Here is a 12934-nt window from a genome sequence, read left to right on the forward strand (position 1 = left end):
ACTATCTACAATCTATATTAATGACTTGGATGAAGGGACCAAGTGTACTGTAGCCACGTTTGCTGATAAAATGATGGGTGGGAAAGTAAATTGTGAGGAGGACTCAAAAAATCTGCAAAGGGGTATAGACAGTCAAAGTGAGTGGGTAAAAATTTGGCAGATGGAGTATAGTGTGGGAAAATGTGAGGTTATCCACTTTGGCAGAAAAAATAGAAAAGCAAATTATATTTAAATGGAGAAAAATTGCAAAGTGCTTCAGTACAGAGTGACCTGGGGGTCCTTGTGCATGAAACACAAAAAGTTAGTATGCAGGTACAGCAAGTAATCAGGAAGGTAAATGGAGTGTTGGGCTTTCTTGCTAGGGGGATAGAGTATAAAAGCAGAGAAGTCCTGCTACAACTGTACAGGGTATTGGTGAGGCCACATCTGGAATACTGCGTGCAGTTTTGGTCTCTATTTCAGGAAGGTTATACTTGCATTGGAGGCTGTTCAGAGAAAGTTCACAAGGTTGATTCCGGAGATGAGGGGGTTGAGTAAATGGCGGAGCAGGCTTGAGGGGTCCTGCTCCTATTTCTTGTGTTATTGTACGAGTTCCCATTACTATCAATGAGAAAAAACTCAAACACTGAAAGATAGCATAATAAATAAAACAACTTGCATATTTAAAATTAATTGAAATTAAATGTAATGAAATGTTTTTGGATTTTGTTTTAATAAGGTTAAAAATAAACTTACCTTAATGGGCAAGGTTTTTAATATAAAAATGAGTGTTTAAATTTAATTTTTACATGTTTTAAAAGTGTTAAGCTAGTAAAAGTAAGCTATGCGCCTGCTTTTACCAGATGTAAAAGTTTGAAGGACATTCACTGGGCATGAGTTGGGCAAATAGCCCAATCTCTCCCGTGCGGATGTTCTTCTCCCAGGGATGCGGAGGATCTGTCTAGGGAAATCTTAGCTGTTTTTTGGTGCATGCGCATTGCGCCCGGAAAACCGTCCTTTGCGAGCCCTCGCTGGGTCCGTGCGCCCTTTGTACGGACCCAGTGAGGCCAGAATTTTCAATATTGTGTACTTTTGCAGAAAGCCCCACTGTGGGGAATTAAGAGAAGCTTACCACAGGGGATCTTGGGGTTTAAGATTGGAGTGCTCTTCCTCCTCATACTGCATTCATTTCCTACATCCTCTTCCTTGATATGCTTTCCCACATTGATAGCATGAATAAAATTCCAAGAACTGAGTTGCCCCTATTTTTTGGGGACTGTTTTTATCGCACTCATTTTATCTTGGTAGGTTCTAGGAAATGTTTAACATTTGATTCTTCTGAAAGCCAACTTTTTTGTGCAAATACAATGTTGAATACATGATTATACCCGTGTGAAATTTGTTTCATGTAATTTTTGGCACTTTTACCTTGCTGTAGTTTTCTATACTTCCAGATGCTTTTGATTAGAGGTCTTTAGATAAGTTATTTGGCACAACAAATATTTGAACAACTTTGCTTGCAACTTCAGATCTTAACTTGTTACTGAACAATTTTGGATGACTTAGTGTGAAGTAGGCATTAAGTTGAGGATGTTCCTGCTTTCATTTGCTGGCAAATTGATATTGACTAGTTGAAATGCAACAAATATTTGCAAATGTGTCTTCAAGTTCAATACTGCAATAAAAGCGAACGTCTTTAAATTTGCTTTCAATCTATAACACTACAATGTGGACTTTATTGAAGTTAATGGAAAATAGGAGGTGTTTTCAAAAGTTAGCTAGGAGTTGGAATGAAAGTACTTTATTGGCTGAAAGCTAATGTCATTTATCTTGTAAGCACTAAATGTGCCCTCAGTGATTTGTATTAAATCTACAATTGTGTTCTCCAATAATGCCATTCGAATACAATTCTGTATTTAGCACTGATAATTTATTCAATTTTCTTCATACTTTTAATGTGATTTTTACAAACAATTTCTGTGTTTGGTTTGGTCATATGCAGAAAATTGTTGGAAAACAATGCACAGCACTTGGAAGGAAATCATATTATTTTGTGTTGACTGCAAGCAGGACTCCTGTAGGTATTCTGGTGACACAACCACCCCCCCCACCCCCATTTTTGGGGAAGAAAGAGTGTTAGTGAAGTGAACATAGAAGAGATTGTTGAATGAGTCTTGTGTCTGGACTGGGCATATTTGCATGTAATTGAGCGCGGAACTTTAACAAGTTGATACCAATGAGACGGTATAAAGGTTAAGTCCTTTTGTATTGAACACTGATCCATTTCTTTGAAAATCCTGCGAGATTCCCCAAGATTCTGGAGGAAGATTTTCTATTGGAAGTCCTGTAGGTTATTTACTTCTGGACAGAATTGCCTTGAGCAATGTGGCTGGGACCTTCATTGTCTGCAAGGTGAACTATTTATAAGGTAATGTACTCCTGCCAGTTTAAATTAGGAGAGTTCCTGGGTATTCAGTCTCCAGTCTTCAGCTGTGCATTATTTACCCTGCTGATGTTCTGAGCACTCCCAGCCTCGGCCTTTAAGGGAATTTAAGGAATTACATTTTTAGTTTTCCTCATCTTGACTGCGCCCTTACCTTCACTTGTAGAACATACAAAAGGTATTTATACGGTTCCCCTCCCCTTCCTGGGTGTGGCTTTAGCAGGCCACATTTTCTTCATTTGCTCCCATATGCGTTTGTCTTTGCTATGCTTTTATTGTCTCCTGTAAAGCATTCTTGTTATAATGTGCAATGTTACATAATTTTTAATTACTGCAGAGTGAATGTTTTGAAGTTTAAAAAAAAAATCCAGGATGTATTCCTTTTTAGACTGTATGTAAACCAACTATCATTGTTGTCATCATCATCATCATAGGCAGTCCCTCAAAATTGAGGAAGACTTGCTATAACTCAAAGTGAGTTCTCAGGTGACTGTACAGACCAATGTGAGACCAATGTGGGAATTAATCTCTATCACAGGTGGGACAGACAGTGGTTGAAGGAAGGGGTGGGTGGGGAGTCTGGTTTTCCGCACACTCCTTCCGCTGTCTGCGTTTGGTTTCTGCATGCTCTCGGCGACGAGACTCGAGATACTCAGCACCCTCCCGGATGCTTTTCCTCCACTTGGGGCGGTCTTGGGCCAGGGATTCCCAAGTACCAGTGGGAATGTTGCACTTTATCAAGGAGGCTTTGAGGGTGTCCTCTAAATGTTTCCTCTGCCCAGCTGGGGTTCGCTTGCTGTGTAGGAGTTCCAAGTAGAGCGCTTGCTTTGGGAGTCTTGTGTCAGGGATGCGGATGATGTGGCCCGTCCATTGGAGCTGGTAGAGTGTAGTCAGTGCTTTGATGCTGAGGATGTTGGCCTGAGCGAGAACACTGACGTTGGTGCGTCTATCCTCCCAGGGGATTTGCAGGATCTTGCGGAGGCAGCGCTGGTGGTGCTTCTCCAGCACTTGGAGGTGTCTGCTGTATATAGTCCATATCTCTGAGCCATACAGGAGGGCGGGTATCACTACTGCCCTGTAGACCATAAGCTTGGTGTCAGATTTGAGGTCCTGGTCTTCAAACATACTCCTCCTCAGGCGACCGAGGTCTGTGCTGGCACACTGGAGGAGATGTTGGACCTCATCATTGATGTCTGCACTTGCTGATAGTAGGCTCCCGAAGTATGGAAAATGGTCCACGTTGTCCAAGGCCGCGCCGTGGATTTTGATGATTGTTGTACAGTGACTAACTGAACTGTAAAACCCAGGAGCTGATCGGTGAAATTCTCATTCTGTGCGAGGTTAGCTGATATCAATAGAGATGCTACCATTTAAACCTCAGGGATAGGAAGGGTAAAATTGACCACTGCAAATGACCCCGGATTCCTGTCCAGAATTGCATGTCAGTGGATGTGAGGTGAGGATAAGATTCTAATGGGGCCTCCCCCTCACTTGCCCCCCTCTCCCATTCTCCCCCCCACCCCCCTCTCCCATTCTCCCCCCCACCCCCCTCTCCCATTCTCCCCTCCAACCCCCTCTCCCATTCTCCCCCCACCCCCCCTCTCCCATTCTCCCCCACCCCCCTCTCCCATTCTCCCCCAACCCCCATTCTCCCCCCACCCCCCTCTCCCATTCTCCCCTCCTCTCCCCCCCCCTCGCTCCCATTCTCCCCCCACCCCCCTCTCCCATTCTCCCCTCCTCTCCCCCCCTCTCCCCCCACCCCCCTTCTCCCCCCACCCCCCCTCTCCCATTCTCCCCCCACCCTCCCTCTCCCATTCTCCCCCCACCCCCCTCTCCCCCCACCCCCCTCTCCCATTCTCCCCCCACCCACCCTCTCCCATTCTCCCCCCACCCACCCTCTCCCATTCTCCCCCTACCCCCCTCTCCCATTCTCCCCTCCTCTCTCCCCCCTCTCCCCCCACCCCCCCTCTCCCCCTTCTCCCCCCACCGCCCCTCTCCCCCTTCTCCCCCCACCCCCCCTCTCCCATTCTCCCCCCACCCACCCTCTCCCATTCTCCCCCCACCCACCCTCTCCCATTCTCCCCCCACCCACCCTCTCCCATTCTCCCCCCACCCACCCTCTCCCATTCTCCCCCCACCCACCCTCTCCCATTCTCCCCCCACCCACCCTCTCCCATTCTCCCCCCACCCACCCTCTCCCATTCTCCCCCCACCCCCCCCTCTCCCATTCTCCCCCCACCCCCCCTCTCCCATTCTCCCCCCACCCCCCCCTCTCCCATTCTCCCCCCACCCCCCCTCTCCCATTCTCCCCCCACCCCCCCTCTCCCATTCTCCCCCCACCCCCCCTCTCCCATTCTCCCCCCACCCCCCCTCTCCCATTCTCCCCCCACCCCCCCTCTCCCATTCTCCCCCCACCCCCCCTCTCCCATTCTCCCCCCACCCCCCCTCTCCCATTCTCCCCCCACCCCCCCTCTCCCATTCTCCCCCCACCTCCCCCCACCCCCCCTCTCCCATCACCCCCCTCTCCCATTCTCCCCCCACCCCCCTCTCTCATTCTCCCCCCACCCCCCTCTCTCATTCTCCCCCCACCCCCCTCTCTCATTCTCCCCTCCTCTCCCCCCCCCTCGCTCCCATTCTCCCCTCCTCTCCCCCCCCCTCGCTCCCATTCTCCCCTCCTCTCCCCCCCCCTCGCTCCCATTCTCCTCTCCTCTCCTCTCCCACCTCGCTCCCATTCTTCCCCCCTCGCTCCCATTCTCCTCTCCTCTCCCCGCCTCGCTCCCATTCTCCTCTCTTTCCCCCCCCCCCCCAATTCTCCTCTTCCCTCCCCCCCCAATTCTCCTCTTCCCTCCCCCCCCCCCACCACCCATCCTCTCTCCCATTCTCCTCTCCCCCCTCTCTCCCATTCTCCTCTCCCCCCTCTCTCCCAATCTCCTCTCCCCCCTCTCTCCCAATCTCCATCTAGGTGATTAAGTAGCTTGTAGACATTATCTTAGTTCACACATGAAGACTAGCTGCCCGGAAGTGACTGGCGCCTGTGGAACTATATGCCAGAAATAAGTTAATCACTAAGGAGAGAAGTTGAGAAAATTGGATGAAAAGGGGGTTGGGTGAGGACGGCGGAGGAAATCTGTGGATTGAATGAAAGGACGCTATTATGAAACTGTAGATAGTTCGGTGATAGTTACAGTAAAAAGTCACCGTTAACTAACCAGTTCTCTACCTTGAGTAGAAAATATTTCAACACAATGTTATGAATTGGAATGTTATTTTGTATAATTGGAAATCTCAAGCTTGGCAATCCACCCTCATCACATCATGTGCCTGCTCATACTTTAGTGGCACTCGTGTTGTATGTCCAGCGTTCCACTATTTATTGTAAATATAATTATATTCATACTGTAGGTTAATAGGTTGGCTCCTTCAGATTTTCTGATTAATGTTCTGATTTGAATTTTTAAAACTATTTTAAAGGAAAATGTCAGATTATTCAAACAAAATGTTTTGGCAAATGCATTACGAAGCATTTGCGATGTTGTTTAGATCGATGGGGATTAGATGAAGGGTGGGAGGAGGCTTGTGTGGAGCATAAACACTGCATGGACCAGTCCGTCCGAATGTATGTTCTCTGTAATAGTCTGCTAATTGCATTTTCCTTACTGTGGTCTGGCTGTCTCTAGAAAAGGTTCTATCTTAAACCAACATCAGAAAAACTTGTATCATTCAAAACAAGGAAGATACATTACTGTGAACATTCGACACTTTGTGACTGTTGTCTATTTTTATCCTTTTCTTTAAGGCTTAGAGATACCTAGGAAGGTGAAAGACTCCCTCTGTTTATGGAGTGAGCGAGTGGTAGAGAGAAAATGGGGAACTACAGACCAGTTAGCCTGACATCAGTAGTACGAAAAATGGTAGAATCTATTATTAAGGACGTGGTAATGGGGCACTTAGAAAATAATAATAGGATTGGGCAGAGTCAGCATGGATTTATGAAAGGGAAATCATGTTTGACAAATCTGTTTGAGTTTTTTGAGTTTGTAACTAGCAGAATACATAAGGGAGAACTAGTGGATATGGTGTATTTGGATTTTCAGAAGGCATTTGATAAGGTGCCACACAAGTGGTTATTGAACAAAATTAGGGCTCACGGGATTGGGGGTAATATACTAGCATGGATTGAGGATTGGTTAACAGACAGAAGACAGAGAGAATGAATAAACTGGTCATTTTCGGGTTGACAGGCTGTAACTAGTGGGGTGCTGCAAGGATCGGTGCTTGGGCCCCAGCTATTCACAATCTGTATCAATGATTTGGATGAGGGGACCAAATGTAATATATCCAAGTTTATTGATGATACAAAACTAGGTGAGAATGTGAGGAGGATGCAAATAGACTTCAAGGGGATATAGACAGGCTAAGTGAGTGGGCAAGAACATGGCAAATGGAAAATAATGTGGAGAAATGTGAAGTTATCCACTTTGGTAAGAAAAATAGAAAAGCAGAGTACTTTTTAAATGGTGAGAGATTGGTAAAGGTGTTCAGAGGGACCTGGGTGTCCTTGTACACGAATCACTGAAAGTTAACATGCAGGTTAAGAAAGCAAATGGTATGTTAGCCTTTATTAGAAGAGGATTTGAGTACAAGAGTAAAGATGTTTTACTGTAATTATATAGGGCCCTGGTGAGGCCGCACCTGCAGTATTGTGTACAGTTTTGGTCTCCTTACCAAAGAAAGGATATACTTGCCATTGAGGGAGTGCAACAAAGGTTCACCAGACTGAATCCTGGGATGGGGGGATTATCCTATGAGGAGAGATTGAGTCGACTCGACCTATATTCTCTAGAGTTTAGAAGAATGAGAGGTGATCTTATTGAAACATACAAAATTCTTACCGGGCTTTACAGGGTAGGTGCAGGGAGGATGTTTCCCCTCATTGGGGAGTCTCGAACCAGGGGTCACAGTCTCAGAATAAGGGGTCGGCTATTTAGGTCTGAAATGAGGAGAAACATCTTCACGCGGAGGTTGGTGAATCCTCGGAATTCTCTAGCCCTGATGGCTGTGGAGGCACAATTATTGAGTATATTCAAGACAGAGATCGATAGATTTTTGGATATTAAGGGAATCAAGGGATATGGGGATAGTGTAGGAAAGTGGAGTTGAGGTAGAAGATCAGTCATGATCTCATTGAATGGCGGAGCAGGCTTGAGGGGCCAAATGGTCGACTCCTGCTCCTAATTCTTATGTTATGTTCTTATGTTTTACAGCTGGTCAGACTCAGAATTGAATGATATTAGTGTTGCCGTTATGAGTCAGGTGTGTAAAATTAATGTGCACTGTTTCTGGGTTGCAACATTTGACAGTGGATTTTGTTTCAGTAAAATACTGCCTCTAAACACCAACAAAGATTACCTCTGGGGGAGGGGGAATGAGGGGTGGAGGTGGGGGCATGTCTTGCATGTAGGCTTCCATTATCATTTCATTGACTGTCACTGCTGTTGGTAGTATCACTGTTTGTTTTTTTATTTTTATTTTTGTTTTATTTTTCTCTTCCATGTCTCCGCAACAGAGTTTGCGAGGAGTTGTATTGGAGCAGCATTATTCTATTTTCTCCCCATGTGGTGTGATACCTGTACCATGTCCCTACACTCAGTGCAGAATGTTGGAACCCCACTATTGTCTTGGGGATTGCTTTTAAATGTGGAAGAAATATTAGTGATTGGAAAGCGGCATGGAATATTGAAATTGTCCACTTAGAATGAAACTATAGACCTAGAATTATGGATATATTTATCTAGCGTTCATTCAGTCGGCAGCATTTAAAACACATTTTTACAAGTTATTCCTGCTGCCTTATGAAAAATCTTTAATTTTTTTTAATTGTTCAAGTTTGTGGGATGGATCAAGTTGGCCCACTATTTAGGTTCTGGGAATAATTCAGCGATACAGTTCATGCAGAAACAATCCCGGCTGGTGGCGGGAGGATGTGATACCATTCTGGTTCTCTCCATTTGGTAAATATTTGTTTTATTTTTCTTACAGGTATGAAAAATGAGTATGGGACGCAGAAGGACAAAGCTGGTGGGGATTTTGATGATGGTAAACTTCTTCATTTATATAGTGGTAGAGATTTCGCGGAGTGGCCACCAAGACAAAAACTCTAGCAAAAAGGTGATCATTTCTAACGGTGTATTTTGGAAGCCACTGGTTCATATTAAGCCTTACTGGAATCGGGAACAGTACAAACTGGATGAGTTGTACAACCCTGTTACCGCTGCTCTACACAACAGGACTGTGATGGAGAACATAAACATTACAACTATGTATACATGTGAACCTAACTTTCAGCTAAAAGATGAGATCAGTAATTTCGATACTTTGCCTGACCGTTTCAAAGATTTTCTAACCCACTTACGATGTCGGAGCTATCCGTTACTAATTGACCAACCAACTAAATGCCAGAATAAGCCTGTACTGCTGCTGGCTATAAAATCACTGGAATCGCACTTTGATAGAAGACAGGCCATACGTCAATCATGGGGAAATGAAGATACTATACGAAATAAGACCGTTGTAAGGATCTTTTTACTGGGAAAGTCATCTCCAGCAGATGACTTTCCAAACCTATCAGATATGCTGCAGTTTGAGAGTAACCAGCATAAAGATATTCTTCTGTGGGATTATAGAGACACGTTCTTTAATCTAACCCTGAAAGAAGTGTTGTTTCTCGAGTGGGTAAGCAAATCATGCTCTGATATTCAGTACATTTTTAAAGGAGATGATGATGTCTTTGTAAACACAGTACAGATTCTGGAATACTTGGACACATTAGACAAGGACAAAGCCAAAGATCTGTTTGTTGGTGATGTGATTACAAATGCAGGGCCTCATCGGGAGAAGAAACTGAAGTACTATGTTCCAGAGAGCATATTTGAAGGTGTGTATCCTCCTTATGCAGGTGGAGGTGGGTTTCTCTACTCTGGATACTTGGCAAAGAGACTTCATAATGTGTCATATCAAGTAGCACTTTATCCAATTGATGATGTGTATACTGGAATGTGCCTTAGAAAACTTGGCCTTGCTCCAGAGAAGCACAAGGGTTTCAGGACTTTTGATATACTGCAAAAAGATAGACAAATTACCTGTGTATATAAAAAATTAATATTGGTCCACAGCAGAAATCCTCAAGAAATGATAAGAATCTGGAGCAGGCTACAGGATCCTGCATTAATATGTTAATCTGAAATGCCATAAGAAGAAAATAGTTGAGAGAATTGAGGCCTATTTCCATTGGATGTAAAGGGTTATATTATTTGCACACTTAATGATGTTACGATGCTAATCGGCTGTACAAGGTCTGTGTGTGAAGATGTGTGTCCATGTCTGCCACTTGGTGACCAGAAACAAACCTGGAATCTGGGTGAAGCATGATGGGTCCAAAGGAATCGACAGTACTCCAGGAGGATTTGTTGAAGTAACCATCAGTTCTGTTGGTCGACTGTAATTCTTGTTTTACTGAACATATAGAATGATTTCACTGACTCTGCAATTTGCACGCTGTCTCTCTATCTGGCCTAATAATCTTCCAAAAAGGATTATTCCCATTCTCTATCAAAATAAATCCTGGGAGATGATTATGGACCCAATTAAAATAAGCTCTGGTGATAATGGCAACAGAGGGGTTCATTCAGTATATTGTAGGCCAATAAAAGGTATGTTATATATAACTCCGATTACAGAATGTTACCCTGTACAGTTTCAGCAGTGAGAGTGATGCTGTCTCTTTAAATCTTGTGTACACAGATAATTTTAGAGTTTGCTATCAATCGTGTTTGATTATATTGTACTGTACATTATGAAGGGCAATGATTCATGTCTTCAAAGAAGAATGTAAATGGATTTTGTTTAATAAATCTAATTTCTGAATGAAAAGTCGATGCTATTTAAATTTTAGCCTGGGCGGCAAAAGTAACTCCAGAAGTTTTTTTAAATTCTGGATTCATACCAGATTATTTCCAATCTATTAAAGGTTGCTGGACATTCTCCAAAATATGTAAGCATGTGTGCTTCCTGTGTTTTTATGTGAAAAAGTGCCTGCTATTTTATTTATTCAGATCAAGACCAAATTGTTTTTAAAATGGAAAATATATACAATGTACCATTTTGTCTGTAAAGCTTGTCTAGTGTGATTTGTCTCTAAATAAAGTTGGTTAATATAATCCTTGACATGATTGAAAATGGAACAAAAATCCTCTAGTATGCAATTCTTTCCATTGAAGAGCGGGAAAAAAAACTGTATATAATACAGGGTATGTAACTCTCGTGGCTGCATGTGTATCAATAAAATCAAATTATATCTTGGACTCTTCAAACAAATGCATGCCAGCAAAATCCTCCATAACCATAAACATTAGTATGAAAAGTATCTTGTTTAATTTTCAAAGAAAATAATTAACTTAATTGTAACTATGTGGGTGATTTGCTGATTAGGCCCATCATCTGTGTGACATTTTATGACCGAAATGTGCCCTCCTTTCCCTGGCTCTGCCTGGGCAATTAGTTTTCATTTTGTGTTTGGCTTTGGCTGCTGTTGGTGTTTAGTAATCTTTTTTGGGGGGGTGGCTGCAGGGGAGTGGTGGGAAGGAAGGGGAAAAGTGCAAAAGATGTGGTATTTTTAACATGAATCTATTTGGACATTATAGAATGTTTTCATGGGAGTGCTGAACACTTAAAGAAATAACGCAATTGATATTTACATTTTTTAATTGTAACATCAAATATCAATTTAAATTATTTGACTTGCATATCAGTAAGCATCGACCTGTGAGAGAACACCACCGCAGGTCGGGGCTATAAATAGAGCTGGAACGCCGGGCCCTGGAACATCGTGGTGGAGGTGCGGCAAATGAGGGTACGGGGCCCAGAAGAGCTGAGGGCCCAGGGGCAGCACGGACTTGCCCACACTGCGATATGTGTGCGCACTAGGTCCGTGCGACAGAGCAGGTCTCCAGTCATCCTGGTTAATCCTTGCCACTGGATGAAGGCCTAGCTCTGTCACGCCCGTGTTGTGGCTGATGTACAAAGGTTACCACACGTTTAAAAAAAAATTAATAAATTCACGCACAGGCATCTTCCACCCCCTCAACTGGAGTTCAGGACTGGAACATCGGGTCCTTCATTGAAACATATGTGAACTCTCGTGGAAGCAAGTCATCCTCGTTCGAGGGACCACCTATGATGATAGATGTATTTGTATAATGCATGCATTTTTGTCAAGACTGACTTTAAAATGAATTGTGCTGAAGGTATTAGGATTTGCATATAGTGCTTTGCATATTGTTCCTAATATGAAGCCGGTTGCAGTAATGTCGTTGACTCCAATTGAAAGGAGAAACAAAATTTATTGTTTAAAATACACTAGTAGTTCTCAGCATAGCTCACAGTGACTCAGAGGATAGCGATGTTTTCAGTGTAGGGGATATAACATCACGCGTCTGACTTTATAGTGACTCAATTAGTCAAAATCCACTTGTATTCAAAGGAATTCTAGATTTTCCCTGATGCTGTATAAAGAATTAACTGCACCATGTGAAACAAGATGCATCCAATTGGAGATAATCTTGTATTTAGCTGTACTAGGGAGGATAGGGTTTAATCCTGGACTTTTGTAGTACAGGTCCTGGGGTTTCACAAAACTGGGCTGGGGATTTGGAGTTTGGTAGCATGAAGTCCTTTAATCTGACTGAAAGGGTTAACTTATGAGAACAGGTTGCACAGACTAGACTTGTTCTCCCTTGAGGTTAGAAGAGTAATGGGTGATCTAATTGAGATGTTTAAGATGATTAAAGGATTTGATGGGGCAAGAACATAAATAGCAGCAGGAGTAGGCCACCTGGCCTCTCGAGCCTGCTCCACCATTTAATACGATCATAGTTGATCTGATCATGGTTGATCTGATCATGGACTCAGCTCCACTTCCCTGCCTGCTCCCCATAACCCTTTATTCCCTTATCACTCAAAAATCTGTCTTATCTCCGCCTTAAATATATACAATGACCCAGCCTCCACAGCTCTGGGGCAGAGAATTCCATAAATTTACAACCCTCAGAGAAGAAATTTCTCCATCTCAGTTTTAAATGGGCAGCCCCTTATTCTAAGACTATGTCCCCGAGTTTTAGTTTCCCCTATGAGTGGAAATATCCTCTCTGCATCCACCTTCTCGAGCCCCCTCATTATCTATGTTTCAATAAGATCACCTCTCATTCTTCTGAACTCCAATGTGTATCGGCTCAACCTATCTTCATAAGTCAATCCCCTCATCTCCGGAATCAGCCTAGTGAACCTTCTCTGAACAGCCTCCAATGCACGTATATCTATCCTTCTTTAAATATGGAGACCAAAACTGTATGGAGTACTTCAGGTGTGGCCTCACCAATAACCTGTACAGTTGTAGCAGGACTTCTCTGCTTTTATACTCTATTCCCCCTTGCAATAAAGGCCAACATTCCATTTGCC

The 12934-nt window shown here is 43.7% G+C and overlaps 1 protein-coding gene across 4 annotated transcripts in view; it reads left to right on the top strand.

The window, feature by feature from the left end:
- The window catches only part of b3gnt2b (UDP-GlcNAc:betaGal beta-1,3-N-acetylglucosaminyltransferase 2b), a 60627-nt gene extending 49975 nt beyond the window's left edge, over window positions 1-10652 (top strand). For all 4 annotated transcript variants that reach the window (XM_070889738.1, XM_070889739.1, XM_070889736.1 and 1 more), the window contains one exon: window positions 8462-10652. In XM_070889738.1, coding sequence (XP_070745839.1) covers window positions 8471-9658 — 1188 coding nt within the window. In that variant the 5' untranslated portion in view covers window positions 8462-8470 and the 3' untranslated portion in view covers window positions 9659-10652. The remainder of the gene's footprint in view (window positions 1-8461) is intronic.
- Window positions 10653-12934: the final 2282 nt, after the last annotated feature.

The sequence above is a fragment of the Pristiophorus japonicus genome, chromosome 9 (assembly GCF_044704955.1).
Source record: "Pristiophorus japonicus isolate sPriJap1 chromosome 9, sPriJap1.hap1, whole genome shotgun sequence".
In the NCBI taxonomy this organism is placed as follows: Eukaryota; Metazoa; Chordata; class Chondrichthyes; family Pristiophoridae; genus Pristiophorus; species Pristiophorus japonicus.